Source organism: Rhinoraja longicauda, chromosome 30 (assembly GCF_053455715.1).
Source record: "Rhinoraja longicauda isolate Sanriku21f chromosome 30, sRhiLon1.1, whole genome shotgun sequence".
Lineage (NCBI taxonomy): Eukaryota > Metazoa > Chordata > Chondrichthyes > Rajiformes > Arhynchobatidae > Rhinoraja > Rhinoraja longicauda.
The window spans coordinates 25,216,234-25,238,075 of record NC_135982.1 but is presented as its reverse complement, the minus strand read 5'-3'; the positions used below and the strand labels follow the sequence as shown (position 1 = coordinate 25,238,075).

At 46.4% G+C, this 21,842-nt stretch overlaps 2 protein-coding genes across 10 annotated transcripts in view; one reads left to right on the top strand and one right to left on the bottom strand.

The window, feature by feature from the left end:
• The window catches only part of ints11 (integrator complex subunit 11), a 41,020-nt gene that overhangs the window by 10,215 nt on the left and 8,963 nt on the right, over positions 1-21,842 (top strand). For 8 of the 9 annotated variants that reach the window (XM_078425478.1, XM_078425479.1, XM_078425476.1 and 5 more), the window contains 10 exons: positions 85-158; positions 1,451-1,679; positions 3,423-3,521; positions 5,977-6,011; positions 7,778-7,916; positions 10,178-10,242; positions 11,385-11,574; positions 14,002-14,085; positions 15,041-15,130; positions 19,736-19,898. In XM_078425478.1, the coding sequence (XP_078281604.1) occupies positions 85-158; positions 1,451-1,679; positions 3,423-3,521; positions 5,977-6,011; positions 7,778-7,916; positions 10,178-10,242; positions 11,385-11,574; positions 14,002-14,085; positions 15,041-15,130; positions 19,736-19,898 (1,168 nt within the window). The remainder of the gene's footprint in view (positions 1-84; positions 159-1,450; positions 1,680-3,422; positions 3,522-5,976; positions 6,012-7,777; positions 7,917-10,177; positions 10,243-11,384; positions 11,575-14,001; positions 14,086-15,040; positions 15,131-19,735; positions 19,899-21,842) is intronic. The other variant, XM_078425481.1, reaches the window with a different exon arrangement.
• Positions 19,720-21,842, bottom strand: part of pusl1 (pseudouridine synthase like 1) — a 70,662-nt gene continuing 68,539 nt past the window's right edge. Inside the window, exon 9 of the transcript XR_013549168.1 lies at positions 19,720-20,193. The gene's annotated coding sequence lies outside the window, so the exon portion shown is untranslated. The remainder of the gene's footprint in view (positions 20,194-21,842) is intronic.

The window sequence follows — 21,842 nt, the reverse complement described above, 5'->3', positions numbered from 1 at the left end:
TGATGAGAATGGAAGCAGAGCTTCGCTGATCTACCTGTCTCCGTGCGACACTCTGTGATTAATTGCTGCTTCCTTCTTTTCCAGAGACGCTTCCCTGACTTCTCTTACATAACTCAGAATGGAAGACTCACCGAATTCCTCGACTGTGTCATTATCAGGTAACTATTGATCCCCCTGGGTAAGAATTTGTGAGGTTACTGGAGCTGCGGTGGAGTTGTAGAGAAGAAATAGCTTCTGGCTGTGACCCTTGTACACGGCTTAGGGCGACGTGTTCTGGTATTTTGTGTTTCTATTTCAGATTTCTAACAGTGACAATATTTTGCTCTGGATGCTTTCAAGAGAGGGTTAGATAGAGCTCTTAATGATAGCGGAGTCAGGGGATATGGGGAGAGGGCAGGAACGGGGTACTGATTGTGGATGATCAGCCATGATCACATTGAATGGCGGTGCTGGCTTGAAAGGCTGAATGGCCTACTCCTGCACCCATTCTCTATCGTCTATAATATGCTAGCAATGCATTTCAAACATTGATTTTGGTCCGGAAAGGTTTAAAGAAGGATTCATTGTTAATTTCATAATGTCTGATTATTTTAGCATGTTGCAGTAGATTTTTAGTTCCATTCAGATTCTGCCTCCGTTTAACAACCTGTAAAACTAGACCATAAAGTGTGAAGAAAGTAGGAGAATTTTAATGCAAAGCCAGAAATGCAGGTGATTGGTGCCAGAAGTAGGCATTTTATGAAGATTTCTAAAGTCATTGCAAAGTACCCTTACCACAACTCTCCAAAGGCCTTGCTTGGCTGGTAGTGAGAAGGGCTCTCCCTGTCTGATCCCTCTGCCCTGTTAGATTCTCAGTCCCACTGCACGTGGTCCTTGAGATGGCTGTGGTACAGATGAGATGGTCATCCACCTCTTTGTGGGCTGTGTGTTTACCAAGAAGTTTTAAAAAAAAAAGACACATTATGGAAACTGGATCCACGCTGACCACCAGTTGACACTCGTTCTATGTTATCCCACTTCGCATCCACTCCCTACACACCACCATTGGGCAATCTGCAGTGCTTTGTTTCTGCAATTTACAGAGGGCCAATTAAACTTCAAACCCGCGCGTCCTTGGGATGTGGAAGAAAATGGAGAACGTGCAAACTCCACACAGACAGCACCTGCAGTCAAGATCGAACCCGGGTCTCTGACGCTGTGCAGCAGTAGCTCTACCTGCTGCGCCACTGTACCAACCTATCAGACACGTGTTGTAAATATTGTAAAGGAATGTCATATTATGTAAGGTACAGTAAATGGAAATGACACCCCTTCTCCCATTTGTGTTACTGTATATGTTATGAACATAGTATGTTTTTGGAAAAAAAATACTGTTAATTCAAGATTTACTGACTTGCTTTAAAATGAACACTTGCTTTAGTTTTCACCAAATGCTCTTTGTTCTTTCCAGCCATTTCCACCTGGACCACTGTGGCGCTCTTCCTTACATGAGTGAGATGATTGGTTACGATGGCCCTATTTACATGACACATCCTACTAAAGCCATTTGTCCCATCCTCCTGGAGGATTATAGAAAGATCACGGTTGATAAGAAAGGAGAGACCAACTTCTTTACTTCTCAGATGATAAAAGACTGCATGAAGAAAGTTGTGGCCATTCATCTCCATCAGACAGTGCAGGTAAGTAACGTGCTGCTTATATTTGGTATTTAAGAAATAGCAGGTGCTGGAAATCTGAAAATGCTATAAGAACTCAGCAGGCCAGGCAGCACATGTAGAAAGGGAAATAGAGTAAACAAGATTCTTAGTCAGAACAGGGAAAGAGAGAAAGATCTCATATTCCAAGATCTTTCCCACCATGGTCATTCCTCCTTCTCCCCTCTCCCATCGAGCAGACGATACAGAAGCTTGAAAGTGTGCATCACCAGACTCAGGAACAGCTTCTTCCCCACTGTCATCAGACTTCTGAATGGACCTTCCACAAGCTGGTATGAGCACCCTCTGTCTAGGCACATTGGAGAGTTCCAAATCCAAAATTGAACTCTTAATTTTAACTTGAGGTAACACGCCTTTTCTTTCTGTATCAGGGTGGACTAATCCACCTACGATCAAAACACAAAGTGCTGGGAAACTCTGCAGGTCAGGCATCATCCAGGGAGAGAATGGACAGGTGGTGTTTCAGGTCTGTCCTTTCCCTCCAAAGATGGTGCCTGACCGGCTGAGTTCCTCCAGCACAGTGTTTTGCGGCAGATTCCAGCATCTGCAGCCTCCTGTGTCTTGATATTGACTCCGTTTTTCAGATCTGTAGCATAACCTGAATTGCTGAACATATCTTAAAGCTCTACATTTTGCAACTTTTACCTTCCTTCGTTTGTGCTTTCATTTCCCAGTGATCCTCATTTCATAGCTTCTATGTTCCTTTACCCATGTTTTTTTTCACTCTCTGTCTCCCTCCCCTTCTCTCTCTCTCTCCCTCCCCCTCTCCCTCTTTGACCTGAAACATTGACGCTGTTTCTCTTTCCAAGCATGCTGTTTCCAGCATTTGATATTTTTATGATTATAATCCTTTATATATTTGATGAAAGGGTTCACATAATACATAGGTCATGTTTAGGTTTATTATTGTCATGTATATCAAGGTACATTAAAAAGCTTTTGTCTGCATGCAATCCAAATAGATCAAACGTACAAATCTTACTGTGTTAATTTTTTTCTCTGTACAAATCATACCTTGGTAGCCGAGCTGAAACAGTTATTTTGCTGGATGTGCAGAGAGTTTAACATGAGCAATAATAAATGTCTTCTCAATTGTGCTGCCTCTCGATCCCGAGATGAATGATTGACCCTTACATTCTCTACCCTGTTCCTGTACCACAAACAAAGCTCCTAATTTGTCTGATTTGTCTCATATGAGGAAAGATTGGAAAGACTGGGCTTGTATTCACTGGAGTTTAGAAGGATGAGAGGGGATCTTGTAGGGACGTGTAAAATTATAAAAGGACTGGACAAGCTAGATGCAGGAAAAATGTTCCCAATGTTGGGGGAGTCCAGAACCAGGGGCCACAGTCTATGAATAAAGGGGAGGCCATTTAAAACTGAGGTGAGAAAAAAAAAATTCACCCAGAGAGTTGTGAATTTGTGGGATTTTCTGTCACAGAAGGCAGTGGAGAATTCACTGGATGAACTTAAAAGAGAGTTAGATAGAGCTCTAGGAGCTAGTGGATCAAAGGATATGGGGAGAAGGCAATCACTGATTGTGGATGATCAGCCATGATCAGGGTTACTGATTGTGGATGATCAGCCATGATCACAATGAATGGCGGTGCTGGCTCGAAGGGCCAAATGGCCTCCTCCTGCACCTATTTTCTATGTTTCTATGTCTCAGTTCAAAGATACGTGTGTTATATTTTTGGAATGATCCAGGTTGACGATGAGCTTGAGATCAAGGCGTACTACGCTGGCCACGTGCTGGGTGCAGCCATGGTTCAGATCCGGGTGGGCTCTGAGTCCGTGGTGTATACGGTGAGTATAAATAAACCTTAGTGGCTGCACTGTGCTTGCAAAACTACAAGGCCGTACCTCCGAGCAGTTGCTTCAAGGGTCAGAGTTAATGACTTATGAAATTTGATTATTATTACTACCACATTATTTTGAATCCTAATCATCACATTCTCTCGTTGAACACCTGGTATAATATGGCAAGAATCGTAATCCCAGCTACAAAGGATGCTTGCTTGCTGCAGTATGAACTGACGAAGGGTCCCGACCCAAAATGTCACCTGTCTATTCTCTCTCCCAGATGCTGCCTGACCCGCTGAGTTCCTCCAGCAATTTGTGTTTTGCTCAAGATGCCAGCATCTGCAGTTCTACTTTTGCAACTTGAGCAAAACACAAAAGTGCTGGAGCAACTCAGCGGGTCAGGCAGCATCCATGGAGGGAATGAACGGGCGACATCTTGGGTCGGAACCCTTATCCATACTGGTGCAGCAGGGGTGGGGAAAGCTGGAAAGGAGAGACGGGGTGGACTGTCTAGGAGGTGGTGTCTAAGAGGTGGTGGTGTCTGGGAGGCCGGGTGGACTGTCTGGGAGGTGGTGGTGTCTGGGAGGTGGTGGTGTCTGGGAGGTGGTGGTGTCTGGGAGGAGGTGGTGTCTGGGAGGAGGTGGTGTCTGGGAGGAGGTGGTGTCTGGGAGGTGGTGGTGTCTCGGAGGCGGGGTGGACTGTCTGGGAGGAGGTGGTGTCTGGGAGGAGGTGGTGTCTGGGAGGAGGTGGTGTCTGGGAGGAGGTGGTGTCTGGGAGGAGGTGGTGTCTGGGAGGAGGTGGTGTCTGGGAGGAGGTGGTGTCTGGGAGGAGGTGGTATCTGGGAGGCGGGGTGGACTGTCTGGGAGGTGGTGTCTGGGAGGAGGTGGTGTCTGGGAGGAGGTGGTGTCTGGGAGGAGGTGGTGTCTGGGAGGCGGGGTGGACTGTCTGGGAGGTGGTGTCTGGGAGGCCGGGTGGACAGTCTGATAGGTGGTGGGTAGCTACATTTGAGAGAGGTTCAATTGGCAGAGTAAGTGACAAAGGCTAGAGTTGAATAGGAGACAAAAGGATGTCAGATAAGGAGAGAAAAGGAGTGTCATGTCAAGCCAGAGAGAGGGATAGAGGCGGGAAGGGAAAGGGCGGCGGGGGAAAGAAGCAAGGAGGGACTCGGAGATGGACGATGAGTGTACAAAAGAGGGGTGAGTATCAGGGTAACTGGGGTGGGGTGGGGTAGTGGCACTGGGGTAGGAAGAGGGCTTCTGCAGGAAAGAACTTTCCAAACTTAATTGAACATCTTTAAGCCTTGATCCAACAAGCGGCCTTGGATCAACTGAACAGCCATGGTTTACATTGTCATGTATGAAGGTCATTGAGCCCTGGCGGTAAGGTTGCCAACTATCTGACTCCCAAATACAGGACAAGGTGATGTCACCGCCCCGCGCCCCACGTGACCTCACCCAGCCAGCAGCCACATGCTCCCGCTGCACCAATGGCGGCCGCCCAGGCCGGGAGGCGGGTTGCTATGCAACCACCATTAGGCGACCACACTCGGCCCCGCTCCCCGAGCACACTCCGTTAGCCTACACTGTCCCAGCCTACAGCGGCCCGTGGGCCTAATACGGGACAAGGGCGGTCCCATACAGGACAAACCAATTTAGCCCAAAATACGGGATGTCCTGGCTAACACGGGACAGTTGGCAACCCTACCTGGTGGTGTCACAACTACATTCAATTCTATCTTCTCCCGGCATTTATCCATCCATCAGAGTTGCTAATAACAGTTGAAAAGTGCTGTGGGAACTGGGGAGTAGGATGTGCTCGTGGGGCTCAGGCTGACCTATCCTGTCTGCTGGCAGGGGATGCTAAGTTTGTTTCTATCTCCCACTGAATCTAGTGTGAACGGGTTTTCAATTGGCTTACATTAGAAATGCACTTGGAACAGATTGACAGTATCCTCAATAACAAAATATAAAAATCTGCTAGAAATGTTTGCAAGTTAGTGTCATAAAACCTTACAGCGTGGAAACAGGCCCTTCGGCCCAACTTGCCCACGCCGGCTTTCATGTCCCATCTACACTAGTCCCACCTGGCTGCGTTTGGCCCATCTCCCTCTAAACCTGTCCTATCCATGTACCTGTCTAAATTATTCTTAAACGTTGCGATAGTACCAGCCCCAACTACCTCCTCCGGCAGCTCGTTCCATACACCCACCACCCTTTGACAATAGGTGCAGGAGTAGGCCATTCGGCCCTTCGAGCCTTTGTGTGAAAAAGTTATCCCTCAGGTTCCTATTAAATCTCCCCCCCCCCCCCCCCCGACCTTAAACCTATGCCCTCTAGTGCTTGATTCTCCTACTCTGTGCATCCACCCCATCCATTCCTCTCATGATTCTGTACACTGTTGTGTTTTGAGTTTTGTTGTGTTCTCTCTGATGGTGTTTATTTAGTTTTGATATCCACAGGGTGACTACAACATGACACCTGATCGACACCTGGGGTAGGTCTGCACATTGGCTCACTTTCATTTTAATGCTCCAATTATAATTGATATAACTACTGTATTTTCAGTAATAATGCTGCAGTAAATGCCAATATCTATTATAACGCAGTGACTTCATTTTGAAGCCGGGGAAAACTGAGAGGTGCAACTCTACCATAATTACTTTAATTCTCCTGAATTTACTGTCACTGGGTTGTGATTGTTACCTCCCTGAGCCAGTAGATTGTACCATATTAGTATGTTTTTTTGTAATGTAGATTTAAATGTTGGATTTCTTTCTCCGTCATTTTCTGTTCAGATTGTCACAAGTCGATAAGGATGAGAGATGTATGTGAAACTATAACAATATTTTCTGCTTTTAAAATGTCTCCACTCTGAGACCTGTGGTGTTTTGGCTGCACCTCAGCCAACAGAATTAAGCTTTGTTAAATGTAGACAAAAGGAACTGCAGATGTTAGAATCTTGACTGTACCACAAAGTGCTGGAGTAACTCAAGGGATCAGGCAGCGTCTGTGGAAGGAATAGATAGGCGCTGTTTTGGGTCAGAAAAAGAAGGGCCCCGACCCGGAACAGCGTCTGTCCATTTTCCCTCGATAGATACTGCCTGACCCACTGAGTTACTCCAGCACTTTGTATTTTATTCACACTTTGTTAAATATTGCATACCTTACACAATAGCATTTTCCTAATATCAAATGCTATTCCTGATATATCTCTGGCATCAATATAACTTTCATATCTAAACTGTGGCTTAATAAAATACAGTGATGTTCTGGGATTTATTTGTGAGAGACCAATATCTGATTGTTTGTTATGGTTCATACATTCAACATCAGTAAGATTGATTGAAATTTTTGGGTGTAAATACTGTGCATCATCAGCAATGTAAATTGCGATTGGAGGATCAGAACCTCATATTTCACTTGGGTAGTTTACACCCCAGCGGTATGAACATTGACCTCTCTAACTTCGGATAGCCCCTGCCTCCCCTCTCTGTCCCCTCCCCCTTCCCAGTTTTCCCACTAGTCGTACTGTCTCCGACTATATTCTATCTCTGTCCCACCCCCTCCCCTGACATCAGTCTGAGGTAGGGTCTTGACCCGAAAAGTCACTCTCCCGAGATGCTGCCTGACCGGCTGAGTTACTCCAGCATTTTGTGTCTACATATAATTTGAAGGTCAGGCTGTAGTGTATTTATTCAATGTTATTTGTTTAATTGAGGGGGATCACATGTCGTGCCATGGACAACCACAAGGTGTCTCACCAGCACAGTTTAATACCTTTGCTGCATGATCCGAGAGTATATTTTAGTGACCTGCTGCTGGAGGCTGATCCAAATCTGACAGCAGAGTTTAATATAAGTGACTTAGTGCGCCAGCTACCGTAGTATTAGTAACTTCCACCCCACCAGATTTAAATATCAAGTATATCCTGACCCAGCCAGCTGTTTTCTCACTGGTTCAGTTTAGTTTAGAGACACAGCATGGAAACAGGTCCTTTGGCCCACTGGGCCCGTGCCGACAATCGGTCTCCATACACGAGCACTCGAGGAACAAGGGGAATTAACTGGCTTTTTTTCTGCAAAGAGCTGGCGCAGTTACAATGGGCTGCCTCTCTCCCTATGATTAAATGTTATATTGTGCGCACATGAACAAATACACCTGTGCAGAGTTGACAGGAGATATTTCTACCTGATAACAGTTATATCTTAGAGCAGTGTACTTTGCACGTTCTCATATCCTGGTTGCCTTTCCATGCTGTAGAGCTGCGTGGATTGACAAGTGTCGTCCTGATTTACTAATCTCTGAATCCACATATGCAACCACCATCCGAGACTCGAAGCGATGCAGAGAGAGGGACTTTCTGAAGAAGGTGCACGATGCCATAGAAAGGGGCGGAAAGGTATGGTGTAAATAACATGCTCTCTGCACAGATGTTTTTCCTGCGTACACACTCTTTACTAACATTCATGCAAGCTTGCTGATGGCACCTAACCATAGACCACCATTGGCTCAGTAAGCTCCTGAGGCTCTGTGCTTCATTCTGATCACAGCCATAATACTGCACCCAATCTGAGTGCTTCAAGATGAACACTGTACAACAAGGATAGTATCAACCCATAGAACAGCACAGTACAGGAACATGCCCTTCTGCCAACAATGCCTGTGCCAAATATGATACCAAGACCAACTCTTATCTACCTGCACATAACTTGTATCTCTCCATTCCCATCATATCCAGCAGTCTCTTAAATACCACTGTCGTATCTGCCACACCACCCCTGCCAGCATGTTCCAGGCATCTACTGCTCTCTGTGTAAAAAAAAAAAACTTGCCCCTCGCATCTCCTTTAAACGTTGCCCCTCTTACCTTAAAGTTAAGCTCTCTTACTTGACATTTCCACCCTGGGGAAAAATGTTCTGACTAACTACCCTATCTATGCCTCTCATCTATATACTAAAACCCTTGTTTATTTCTGAACTACAGCCAAAACGGTACATGATAGTGCGACAACTTTAGGCCCACCTTACTCACCGTCATCCCTTTGGTGCTAATGGAAGAAGTTTCATTGAAATCGGTGTTATATTTTTTAAGTTATTCACATTTAAAAGTTTAAATCTATCTCCTAGGGAAGGAGGGGGGGGGAGAGAGGATAAGGGGGGTTGAGGGGGGTGGATTGGGGGGAGGGGAAAGGGGCAGGGTGAGGGAGGGAGGGGGAGGGAGAGGGGAGAGGATGTGGGGAGGAGAGGGTGCTGCACCAATGCAGGAGAGGTTTGGGCCCCACGTTGGTTACTTGGTCTAATAATTTTATAAACTTCTATCAAGTCTCCCCTCAACCACTGGCGATGGAGAGAAAACAATCCAAGTCTGTGCGACCTTTCCCTGTATCTAACACCCCCTAATCCCAGTCATCACTCTGGTAAACCTCTGCACCCATTCCAAAGCCTCCACATCCTTCCTGCATTGGGGCGACCAAAACTGCTCGCAATACGCCAAATGCGACCTCACTAATGTCCTATAAAGTTGCATGGGAAAATCATCACTTTGCTGGCATTCACTGTGTGAAGCGTCAGCTATCAAAGTGATGTTCTGGAGAGCAAGTGATGTCCGTGGACTCCTGGTAGATATCAGGACAGATGACGGAAGGGACAAGGAGAAACAACAATATTCTTGGTTTACAACATACTAGCCAGCCTCCCATGGGCTGCACATGGATAATTTTCTTTCTATCATTTTATTTCGTACATGTTAAAAGACATCAATTAAAAAACAAAATTAAAAAACAGAAGAAATACAAGGAATTTCATCCATTACTTAACGTCTTTACATGTGCGAAAAGGAGTAGGAAGAAGTGTGAACTTATTTAATCCTACCCCCATTCCCTAATCAATATTTATCAAGTATTATCTATAATAACTAATACCTAAAATACATATATAACTACATATATACTCACTCACCCCTACAATCATATGAATATACCTATTTACACAATAATGTCTATATTGACTACATCTGATATATATACATACATTAGGCCAATCATATATATACACATATACCCGACCATTTACATACAAAATATAAATACAAATATAGTCACCCACCCGTATAATAAGTCAGATATTAATACAAAAATACTCATACACCCTTATATGTTCATATAGACATACTTATTTAAATAATGATGTGTTATTATATGTAGACCCCTGGTGACTGTTAATCCCCCTCCTCACTATCCCCCTCTTCATATAATCAAGACAATATGAAGTGGGAGACCCTTAAATGATCTTTAATCGGGCCTTATCTTGCACAATATATTATACCCTTTATCCTTGTACACTGCGGATGGTGATTCACTGTACCTCGGTACACGTGACAATCATGAATCAATTTCCCATCTAACCACAGCCCCTTTCCAGAAGGAATCAGCAACAGGATTTTCCTCCCTCACTTCTCCCCACTCCCTCTGGTTTCAAGTTAACCCATAGCAGCCGGGCAAAAAACTCTGCACCGTCCAATAAGTCAATCAGGACCCAAACGTATGCCCGTGGTACCTCCCTCAAATAGTGCGCGGGCCACCAGTAGTGAACGGTAAATAAAATGGAATCATCTTTTTGAAATAGTTTGTTTAGTATTTTGATGAGCTTTCATTATTACCAGGTGCTGATTCCGGTCTTTGCCCTTGGACGAGCCCAGGAACTTTGCATCCTGCTGGAAACCTTCTGGTAAATTGTGGCCTTTGTAAAAGAAACAGTACTGTTTAAAAATATTGGCTATTTTAAACCAGCCCTTGCCGCCCAATTCACTAATAATCTGTAAGAATGTTGTGCATGTTTATGGTGAAACAGTGGCGCAGCGGTAGAGTTGTTGCCTTACAGCGCCAGAGACCCGGGTTCGATCCTGACTATGGGTGCTGTCTGCACAGAGTTTGTACGTTCTCCCCGTGACCTACAGGTTTGTGGGCTAACTGGCTTGGTAAAATTTGTAAGTTGTCCCTAGTGTGTGTAGGATAGTATTAGTGTACGGGGATCGCTGGTTGGCACGGACTCGGTGGGCCGAAGGGCCTGTGTCCGCTCTGTATCTCTAAAGTAAAGTATAATAAACTAAATGTGCATCTAACCAGATTGTTACGATTTGTGCTTTGAATTGTTTTGTCAAAGTTGCTCAGAAATTTTAACACACAATTACGGCTAGCGACTGTGATTGGAAACTGAGTCGGTCCCACATGTTATCACAGTATTCTGTCACTTTTGCTACTGCCTTGTTTCTTGATTCTCTGCTGTGTGGAAAGGGTCAAAGATGTCAATGGTCCCAAATTCAATATTCTGGCTAGGCTGAATGGCCAACTCCTGCACCTATTTTCTATGTTTCTATATCACAGCAAGTTGGAAGAAGGATTCCGCCCTGAAATAGACATCAAAATGCTGGAGTAACTCAGCGGGTCAGGCAGCATCTCGGGAGAGTAGGAATGGGTGACGTTTCAGGTCGAGACCCTTCTTCAGACTGATGTCAGGGGAGGGGGCGGGACAAAGATAGAATGTAGTCGGAGACAGGAAGACAAGTGGGAGAATTGGGAAGGGGAGGGGATAGAGAGGGGAAGCCCGGACTATCTGAGGTTGGAGAAGTCCATGTTTATACCGCTGGGGTGTAAACTACCCAAGCGAAATATGAGGTGCTGTTCCTCCAATTTGCGCTGGGCATCACTCTGACAATGGAGGAGGCCCAGGACACAATGGTCTGATTGGGAATGTGAGGGGGGAGTAGGATGTCGCCTGTCCATAATTCCTCCACAGATGCTGCCTGACCCTCTGAGTCCATCAAGCCCTCTGTGTTTTGCTCGGAATATAATTGTTGACTGTGCACACAGGGAGAGGATGAACTTGAAGGCCCCTATTTATTTCTCAACTGGTCTGACTGAAAAAGCCAATCATTACTACAAACTATTCATCACATGGACCAACCAAAAGATCAGGAAGACGTTTGTGCAGAGAAACATGTTTGAGTTTAAACATATCAAGCCGTTTGATCGGACGTACGCTGACAACCCAGGACCTATGGTATGCCGGTGTTTAGCTTTGTTGCGTTGTGTACCAAAGTTTCTTGATTGATAAACATTTTATTTTTTCCTTGCTCTAGATTTTGGTCTGAATATTTTTAAATGGTTTTTGTAAACTTCTGTGAAGAGCTGTAGGTGTGTGTGTGTGTGTGTGTGTGTGTATGTTCACCAGATAATCCAAACACAAATGGCACAGAGGGCTCGTTCCAAGGTGTGAGCAGGTGAGAGGGTTGGGACAGACCGAGGCTTCTTTTCCCAAAACTGGGAAGGAAGGTTGAGGGTGACAATCCAGATGCTCAAAACTGAGGCATTTGGTGAAAAGCAAAACAATAAATACTAATGAGGTGACTTTTTACTACCCAACGGTTATCACCTGAGATCATGAGCAACAGAAAAGGCAGTGACCAGGAAGATTTTGTCCATGCAGCTCATGGTGTTTAGTTTACCAAAGTTTCTAGATCCAAATCTGAGGTGAGAAGAAACTGTTTCACCCAGAGAGTTGTGAATTTGTGGAATTTTCCGCCACAGAAGGCAGTGGAGGCCAATTCACTGGATGAATTTAAAAGAGAGTTAGTTAGAGTTCTAGGGACTAGTGAAATCAAGAGATATGGGGAGAAGGCAGGCACAGGTTACTGAATGTGGAGGATCAGCCATGATCACAATGAATGGCGGTGCTGGCTCGAAGGGCCAAATGGCCTCCTCCTGCACCTATTTTCTATGTTTCTATTACATTAGATAGTTTAGAGATACAGCGCGGAAACAGGCCATTCGACCCAAGGAGTGACCGCCGACCAGCGACCCCCACACACTAACACTATCCTACACACGAGGGACAATTTACAATTTTACCATCCATTAACGTGCAAACCTGTACGTCTGGAGTGTGGGAGGAAACCGGAGCTCCCAGTGAAAACCCACGCAGGTCACGGGGAGAATGTAAAAAATCCGTAGAGAGTCAGGATGGAACCCGGATCTCTGGCGCTGTAAGGCAGCAACTCTACTGCTGCACCATGTCCTTGTAGCAGCAGGGTGACCAAAAATGAACATAGTTCTCCAAATAAAGACAGAAAGTGGTGGAGTGGCTCAGTGAATCCGGCAGCATCTCTGGAGCACATGGATAAGTGATGTCCTGACCCGAATTGTCAACTATCTATGTTCTCAGCCTGACCCGCTGAGTTACTCCAGCATTTTGTGTCTTTTTTTTAAATATAAGCCAGCAACTGCAGTCAGTTGTATCTCCACGATTCTCCAGATGTGGCCTCACCAACGTCTTGTACAACTGAAACATTGTCTGTCCATTCCCACGGCAGATGCTGCCTGACCCGCTGAGCTACTCCAGCACTCGGTGTTTTGTAGAACGAGCTGTGTGTGTGTGTGTGTGTGTGTGTGTGTGTGTGCGCGCGCGTGCGAGAGTGTGTGTGTGAATGTTGGCGAGCTGCCTGCTGCAGCATAAAGGGGCAACTGTCACAGCCGCCAGTGCTTGCCCAGATACCACACACTGGCTTTCAGCAGGATACACTGAGGAGTATTCATCTGTGGGAATGCAGCTTACCGTTGGGTTTTTTAGTTTGTCAGCCTGATGGCATTGAAGCTAATTGTGGTACCCCAGCTTCCACTGTAATGAGATTAGCTAATGTGCAATGCATCAGTAATGGGCACGCCATTTCCAGAATAGTCCCATCGTACTGAGCTAGTCACGGAGTGGACACTACGGGGTTAATCAGTGGGAATTTACTGCTTTTGCTGTTGAAACTTTGGTTTAAAAAAAATAAATTCTTCCTCAATTTGACAATTATGGTTCAACATTGAGAGGACTCGGTTCCAGGTTGTTTACCAAATTATCTCACACACCCAGACCAGTCCCTCAGCCCCTAGAAACCTGAGATGAGCCAAAATATGTGTTTGTGTTTGTGGTGAAAGTCGCTCACTAGCATTTATGGATTAGTTGTGATCACTGTTTGAAATCCCCACAAAGAGTGGCCACAGTGTGGCAGCTGGTGGAGCCGCTTGCCTCACGGCACCGGGGACCTGGGTTCCATCCTGACCTCGGGTGCTGTCTGTGTGGAGCTTGCACATGTTCCCTGTGACCGCGTGGGTTCCCGTTTCCTCCCACATCCCAAATGTGTGCGGGGAGTGTATGCGAACGTGGGATAACATGGTACCAGTGTGATCGGGTGATCGATGGTCGGTGTGGGCTCGGTCGGCTGATGGGCCTGTTTGAACGCTGTATCTCAAAAAAAATTTAAACTAAAAGAAAGACTTGCTCTGAGTTCTTATCACAGTACTTTTGCAGCTTCTCGTATTTTGATTTTCCGAGCACTGAACCGATTACTTTCCTAATTTTGATCTTGCCTAGGGAATTTGAATGAAGATGTTAAAAGGTTTGTGTACATGCTGATGTAATAAAGACTGGCGTTGTGTGTTTCAGGTGGTGTTTGCTACCCCAGGCATGCTGCATGCTGGGCAATCTCTGCAGATATTCAGGAAGTGGGCAGGCCACGACAAAAACATGGTTAGTAATCAGATCTTACTCCAACACTTCAGGACAAATCCCTTCCTTTAATTGTCATTCCCTTCCTTTAATTGCCAGCGGTGCTGGCTCGAAGGGCCGAATGGCCTACTCCTGCACCTACTTTCTGTGTTTCTGTGTCATACAGCACAGAAACATGCCCTTCGGTCCAACTGGCCCATGCCGACCAAGATGTCCCTTCTCCGCTTGTCCCACCCATATCCCTGTAAACCTTTCCCATCCATGTACCTCACCAAATATCTTTTAAACATTGCGATAACTACCTCCTCGGGCAGCTCGTTCCACATACTTGCCGCCCTCTGTGTGGAAAAAGTTTCCCCTCAAGTTCTTGTTAAATCTTACCCCTCTCACTTTAAACCTATGTCCTCGAGGTTTTGATTCCCCTACTCTGGGTAAAAAAAAACCTGTGCATTCAACCACATCTATTCCCCTCATGATCTGATACACCTCTATAACCCCTCAGCCTCCTGCTTTCCGACTGCTCAACCTCCCTCTCCCTATAGCTCAGGCCCTCAAGTCCTGGCAACATCCTCGTAAATCTTCCCTGCACCCTTTCCAGCTTAATGACATTCATCCTATAAAAGGGTGATCAAAACTGAACATAATACATCAGATGCAGCCTCACCAACACCTTGTACAACTGTAACATAACATCCCAACCTCTATACTGAATAGTCTGCAGAAGGATCCTGATCCAAAACGTCACCTAACCATGTTCTCCAGAGATACTGCCTGCCCGCCCGCTGAGTTGCTCCAACGTTTTGTGTCTTTCTATACTCAATACCCTGACTCATGAAGGTCAATGAACAGCCTTTTGACCACCCTCTCTATCTGTGACGCCACTTTCTGGGGAAAAGAGGGGAATTTATTCTGAAATCAAACACAGATTTGTCGCCATATGTTGTTTGGATTGTAATCTGCACCATCGTTGTCTCAGGTTATCATGCCAGGATACTGTGTGCAAGGAACGGTGGGACATAAGATTCTGAGCGGACAACGGAAACTCGAACTGGAGGGGAGACAAACGGTGAGCACTGTTTTGCTTTGGTCAACCAGTTGTGCTGTCAGTTCCTCCCACTGAGGGGAAACTCTTGCCCATCCAACTCATCCCAAAGCAGAAGATCTCATCAACTTGATTCACATAGTGGCAGGTGAAAATGTGATCCCTCAATGAGATAAATGATTGATATGCTTGGGAACAAACTGCAACTGCTGGTTTATACCGAAGATGGACACAAAATGCTGGAGTAATTCAGCGGGTCAGGCAGCACCTGTGGACAAAAGGAATAGGTGACGTTTCGAGTCGGAACCCTTCTTCAGACACACTTTCAGTCTGAAGAAGGGCCTCAACCTGATACATCATCTATCCCTTCTCTCCAGAGATGCTGCCTGACTTGCTGAGTTACTTCAGCATTTGGTGTCCATCTTAAATGATGTTCCTTTAGGTTTTTTTTTTGGCAGAATTAGTGTAGTTTAGACACACAACGTGGAAACAGGCCCTTCGGCTCACTGAGTCCACGCTGCCCATCGATCACCCGCTCACACTGGTTCTCTGTTATCCCACTTTCACATCCACCCCCTACACACTAGGGGCAATTTACAGAGGCCAATTAACCTACAAACCCGCACGTCTTTGGGATGTGGGAGTTAACCGGAGCTGCCAGAGGAAACCCATGCAGCCACAGGGTGAACCTGCAAACTCCACATAGATAGCAGTCCACGTCGGGATCAAATCTGCGTCTCTAACGCTCTCAAACTTATTGCCACATCTGATGAATTCCCTGAAAATCTTGAGGAAGTCTCACGGGGTCTTTAGCTTCGGCCAGACCTGGCTGGGCTCATCTGTAAGTGCCTCAGCTGCAGGATGACAGTGTGGAATTCGTTAGTCCTTCTGCCCTTTACCTCCACAATCCTTCATTCTTCTGATATTTAAGTCAATTGAACCTGGTGATGTGGGTATGTTAGAGATTTAAGCACTTCAGAGAAACCTCGCTCAACCCTCTAAGTATTTCCCCTTCCTGCTCCCCCAGTGTTCCAACTTGCCTCCACACAGCTTCAATACCTCAACTCCCCTCAATTTGACGGCTCCATTTCATACCCGCTGTAACACAAGGATATCCTGACTATGCTGCACTAAGCAAAACCGTGGAGCAGCGGGTTGAACCGCCGTCTCACAGCGCCAGAGACCCGAGCTCGATCCTGACCTCGGGTGATGTCCCTGTGGAGTTTGCACGCTCTTCCTGTGACCATACGGGTTTCTCCCGGGCGTTCCGGTCACCATCCACAACCCAGTACAATGGGGGTTTGTTGGTTAATTAGCCTCTGTAAATTGCTTCTGGCGTGCAGGGTATGGATGCGAAAGAGAGATTACAGACCGAGTGTGAAAGGGTGATCGATGGTCAGCATGGCCTCAGTGGGCCGAAGGGCCTGTTTCCACGCTGTATCTTTCAGGCAATCAGAATCAGTGTTTGTAAGCCTTCTGTCACCTGGGGATTTTCTGTTATTCTTCGTGTTCGTTTTAAAATCCATACTTTGTTGTGTTTTATTGCTGTCACGTGTTGTACTGGGTGAATTTAATGGGCTAAGGACTCGTATCACAAGATCCCTCTTTGCAATGCGCCCTGTAATCTGCGACCATTAACAGTGAATCCAGTACCATTCCCCCCTCTCTGTATTTGCCAACAGCTGCCAGTTGTTTGTCTAAACCGTAATTTATTTCCAGATGTTCAGCATTTGATCTGTTTGTTCTCTGTGGTTTGTAGCTGTTTCTTCCCCGTTTCCTATTTTCTATCATCATCAACAAATTCAAACAACATTGTTAGTCCCAGCACTCTCAATTGATTATATCTATTATTTAAAAGGCTCCGCGCTGATTCCTCAGGCACTAATTAATCACTTCCCCCTCTCTCCCTGGAGCTGTGTCCTTTACTTCCTCTGACTCAACCAATTTTGTATATACTGCAGCAGCTCTTTCACAGCTCCTGCTGTTTCAGGCTAAATGTTTGCTTTAAATGTATTTCCAAAGGCCCTTTACAATAATCATGTCCCATTTCCCCGACAGTTTTAATCTTATTGTTATTCCGGACCAGTGTTTTTAGGTCTCCATTTTATATCTACCTTTTTTCCCCGATTCGTTTGTAGATTCATCGTACAGAAAGATTGATTTTTCTTTTATTCGAGGAGCTTGTAATTTTAGTTGGCTTATCTGTTGCGAACATTGTTCGTGTATATAGAACATTAAAAAGTACAGTCTTTGTCTGAAGATGGGTCCCGACCCGAAACATCACCTATCCACGTTCTCCGGAAATGCTGCCTGACCGGCTGAGTTACTCCAGCATTTTGTGTTCTTTCATTGAAAATTACAGCACAGGAACAGGCCCTTCAGCCCACAATGCCTGTGCTGTACAGAAGGCCGAGATAACCTAATCCCTGCCTACACATGATCCATATCCCTCCATTCCCTACATCTCCATGTGCTATCTAAGTGCCTCTTAAATGCCACACCTGTCCTCGCCAGCCAAGCTTTAAGTTCAGGTTTATTATTGTCATGTGTATCAATAGACAATAGACAATAGGTGCAGGAGTAGGCCATTTGGCCCTTTGAGCCAGCACCGCCATTCAATGTGATCATGGCTGATCATTCACAATCAGAACCCCGTTCCTGCCTTCTCCCCATACCCCCTGACTCCACTATCTTTAAGAGCTCTATCTAGCTCTCTCTTAAAGCATCCAGAGAATTGGCCTCCACTGCTGCCTTCTGAGGCAGAGAATTCCACAGATTTACAACTCTCTGACTGAAAAAGTTTTTTCCTCATCTCCGTTTTAAATGGAGGTACAGTGAAAGGCTATTCAGTCAAACCAGGCAACATTACACATGAAAACAATCAAGTCAAACGCAGGTACAAAAGGCAGAGCGAAGAGGAAGAACACCACAGGGCATACAGATGGAAATAATGGTAGATTCACAAGTGGAAAAATTATTTCCCAGCGTGGGGCGATTGTATGGGATGTATAGTCCCTCCTCTGGGACCAGCACACAGAGTGGCTCCACACTGCGGCACCATCCCACACTTGCTAATGCTTCTCTGCTCTGAAGATAGCTGAGCAGGCTTTATTCTCGGCAAGCTGATATCATTATTCAGGCTGACCTTGGCTTCCTGTGAGCTATTATTGGAGATTTGTTGACAGCGAGGCGTAAGATGTCACAATATGATATGTTACAGGATACAAGTACAGTAGTCCGTCTTAAAATTAATGTACTGTAAGCCCTGGTGTAATGGACGATGTGGGGGGATGGTGTATGTTATTGCCGATTGACCGCTCTAACTGAGTAAGGAGGGTAAATAGTTTAATCCGAGGCCGGGCGTGAAGGTGCGTGCGCTGGGGGAGTGGGGGGTGATCTCGGGGGGATTTCGCAGCTGAGGGGCAGCGGAGTCCCCGGCCCCCCACGCAGTACACCGGGGGGTGGGGCGTTCTCACGCCGCCTTCATGCTCTCTCCGCTCCTGCCACCTGGTGCCAGCTCGTGGGTAACATGGCGGATGCGGGGGAACGATGCAACGGGGGCCTGGCGCCGCCAGCAGGCGACCAAGGCAGGCCTTGTGCGCGCTGCGTCCGCATCGCACACCCCCGGGACCGCGCCTCACTGCAGCTGCTGCAAACCCGAGACCAATGCAACGCTCTTCAACAGCGTTTTACTGCGGGATAGCGTTCTCTCCCCAACGCTATCCCGCACGCCGCCCACCAACCGAGGTCCACTGGGACCAAAATGGTGGAATGAAGATAATGGACATGGCGGGACTGTCATATGTTGAAAGACTGGAGCGACGAGGCTTGTACACACTGGAATTTGGAAGGATAAGAAGAGATCTTATCGAAACGTATAAGATTATTAAGGGGTTGGACACGTTAGAGGCAGGAAACATGTTCCCAATGTCGGGGGAGTCCAGAACAAGGGGCCACAGTTTAAGAATAAGGGATAGGCCATTTAGAACTGAGATGAGGAAGAACTTTTTCAGTCAGAGAGTTGTGAATCTGTGGAATTCTCTGCCTCAGAAGGCAGTGGAGGCCAATTCTCTGAATGCATTCAAGAGAGAGCTAGATAGAGCTCTTAAGGATAGCGGAGTCAGGGGGTATGGGGGGAAGGCAGGAACGGGGTACTGAGTGAGAATGATCAGCCATGATCACATTGAATGGCGGTGCTGGCTTGAAGGGCCGAATGCCCTCCTCCTGCACCTATTGTCTATTGTCTATTGATATGACCCGAATCTGTTATAAAGAGATCCATGATAAAGAGTGTAAGAAAATAACTGCAGATGCTGGTACAAATCGAAGGTATTTATTCACAGAATGCTGGAGTAACTCAGCAGGTCAGGCAGCATCTCAGGAGGGAAGGAATGGGTGACGTTTCGGGTCGAGAATTTAGTAAGTCTCAACCCGAAACGTCACCCATTCCTTCTCTCCTGAGATGCTGCCTGACCTCCATGATAGAGAGGGTAGATTGCATCAGGTTCCATTATTTCTTTCGCATTGTCCAATTACGCAATTGAGATTTTGAGTTCTTCTAAAATTTGTTTCACTTCAGTTGACAAAATGAAGTGTTGTAATGGTGCTGTTGCTTGGTGGTGCTTGCAGCTGGAGGTGAAGATGCAGGTGGAGTACATGTCGTTCAGTGCCCACGCAGACGCCAAGGGCATCATGCAGCTCATTCGTCAAGCAGAGCCACACCACGTGCTGTTGGTGCATGGGGAAGCCAAGAAAATGGGATTCCTCAAACAGAAGATTGAGCAGGAATTTAGTAAGTCCCGTTCACACAGTTTCTGTTGCCGTTCAGTTTATTGTCACCGAGGTACAGTGAAAAGCTTTTGTCGCGTGCCATCCAGTCAGCGGAATGACAATGCATGATCACAATCGAGCCCTCCACAGTGTACAGATACATGACAAAGGGAATAACGTGTAGTGCACGATAAAGCCAGTAAAGTCCGATCGAAGATAGTCCGAGGGTCACCAACGGGGTAGATGGTAGTTCGTGACCGCTCTCCGGTTGCTGTAGGATGCTTCAGTTACCTGTTCAAAGCCCAGCATCATTACACCTGCAAAGAAAACCAACAAGGCCTTTGTCAAAACACCAATCAAATTCGTTTTTTTAGTTTAGTTTAGAGATACAGCACGGAAAGGCCATGTCTTTTGCCTTTTGACCCACTGAGTCCGCGCCGACCAGAGATCCCCACGGCGGCACGGTGGCGCAGCGGTAGAGTTGCCACCTTGCAGCGAATGCAGCGCCGGAGACTCAGGTTCGATCCTGACTACGGGCGCCGTCTGTACGGAGTTTTGTACGTTCTCCCCGTGACCTGCGTGGGTTTTCTCCGAGATCTTCGGTTTCCTCCCACACTCCAAAGACGTACAGGTTTGTAGGTTAATTGGCTGGACACCCTAGTGTGTGTAGGATAGTGTTGATGTGCGGGGATCGCTGGGCGGCGCGGACCCGGTGGGCCGAAGGGCCTGTTTCTGCGCTGTATCTCTAAATAAAATAAATAATAGCACCATCCTACACACGTTAGGGACAGTTTTACCAAAGCCAATTAGCTTACAAACCTGTACATTTTTGGATTGTGAGAGGAAACCGGAGCACCCGGAGAAAACCCCGTGGGAACGTACAAACTCCGTACAGTCAGCACCCGTAGTCAGGATTGTACCTGGGTCTCCGGCGCTGTAAGGCAGCAACTCTGCCACTGCGCCACCCTGCTGCAAATCTTTTCTTGTGATCACAACCGTGAGGATTATATAAAAATATGAATTGGACATGACATTCATTACATTTGGCTCCACTTTCAATTTATTATTAAAAATGATTTTCCCAGCAATTTTTCTTCCGTATTTTCCCTCGTAGATACATAGAGCATGGAACACAGGTAGAGACATAGAGCATGGAACACAGATACATAGATACATAGAGCATGGAACACAGGTAGAGACATAGAGCCTGGAACACAGATACATAGATACATAGAGCATGGAACACAGGTAGAGACATAGAGCCTGGAACACAGATACATAGATACATAGAGCATGGAACACAGATACATAGATACATAGAGCATGGAACACAGATACATAGATACATAGAGCATGGAACACAGATACATAGATACATAGAGCATGGAACACAGATACATAGATACATAGAGCATGGAACACGGGTCAACACAGGAACAGCCCCCTCAACCCACGATCTCCGTGCTGAGCCTTATGTCAAGATAAACTGATCTCCTCCGCCTGCACCTGATCCATATTCCCCCATTCCCTGCATATCCATCTGTCTATCCCAAGATCCCAGTGGATATTTCTCGCTGTTTCCTCAAGAGGAGATCAACACCTCATATTCCAAGCCAATAGCATGAGCGTTGAAAGTCCCAACTTCAAGTAACCCGTACTCCCTGGGTTCCTTCTCTCCCCTGATCTGAACCCATGTTTACAACACCTCCCCCAATACCCCATTACCCATTTTATTACCCTTCTCCCACTGGTTCCAGTTTCACTTACCACATTCCTTACATGTCAGATTCCAGAGCCTACCACTCTTTGCCGTCTCCACTTATCACCTTCCAGCCTCTGTCTCCACATCCAGCCTCCTCACCCCAGCTGCATCTGCCCACCACCCCCCTCCTCCACTATCACCTGTCTCCCCCCCCTCACCCCTCCCCTTCCCCCTCATTCTCCCCTTCCCACCTCTCCCCCCACC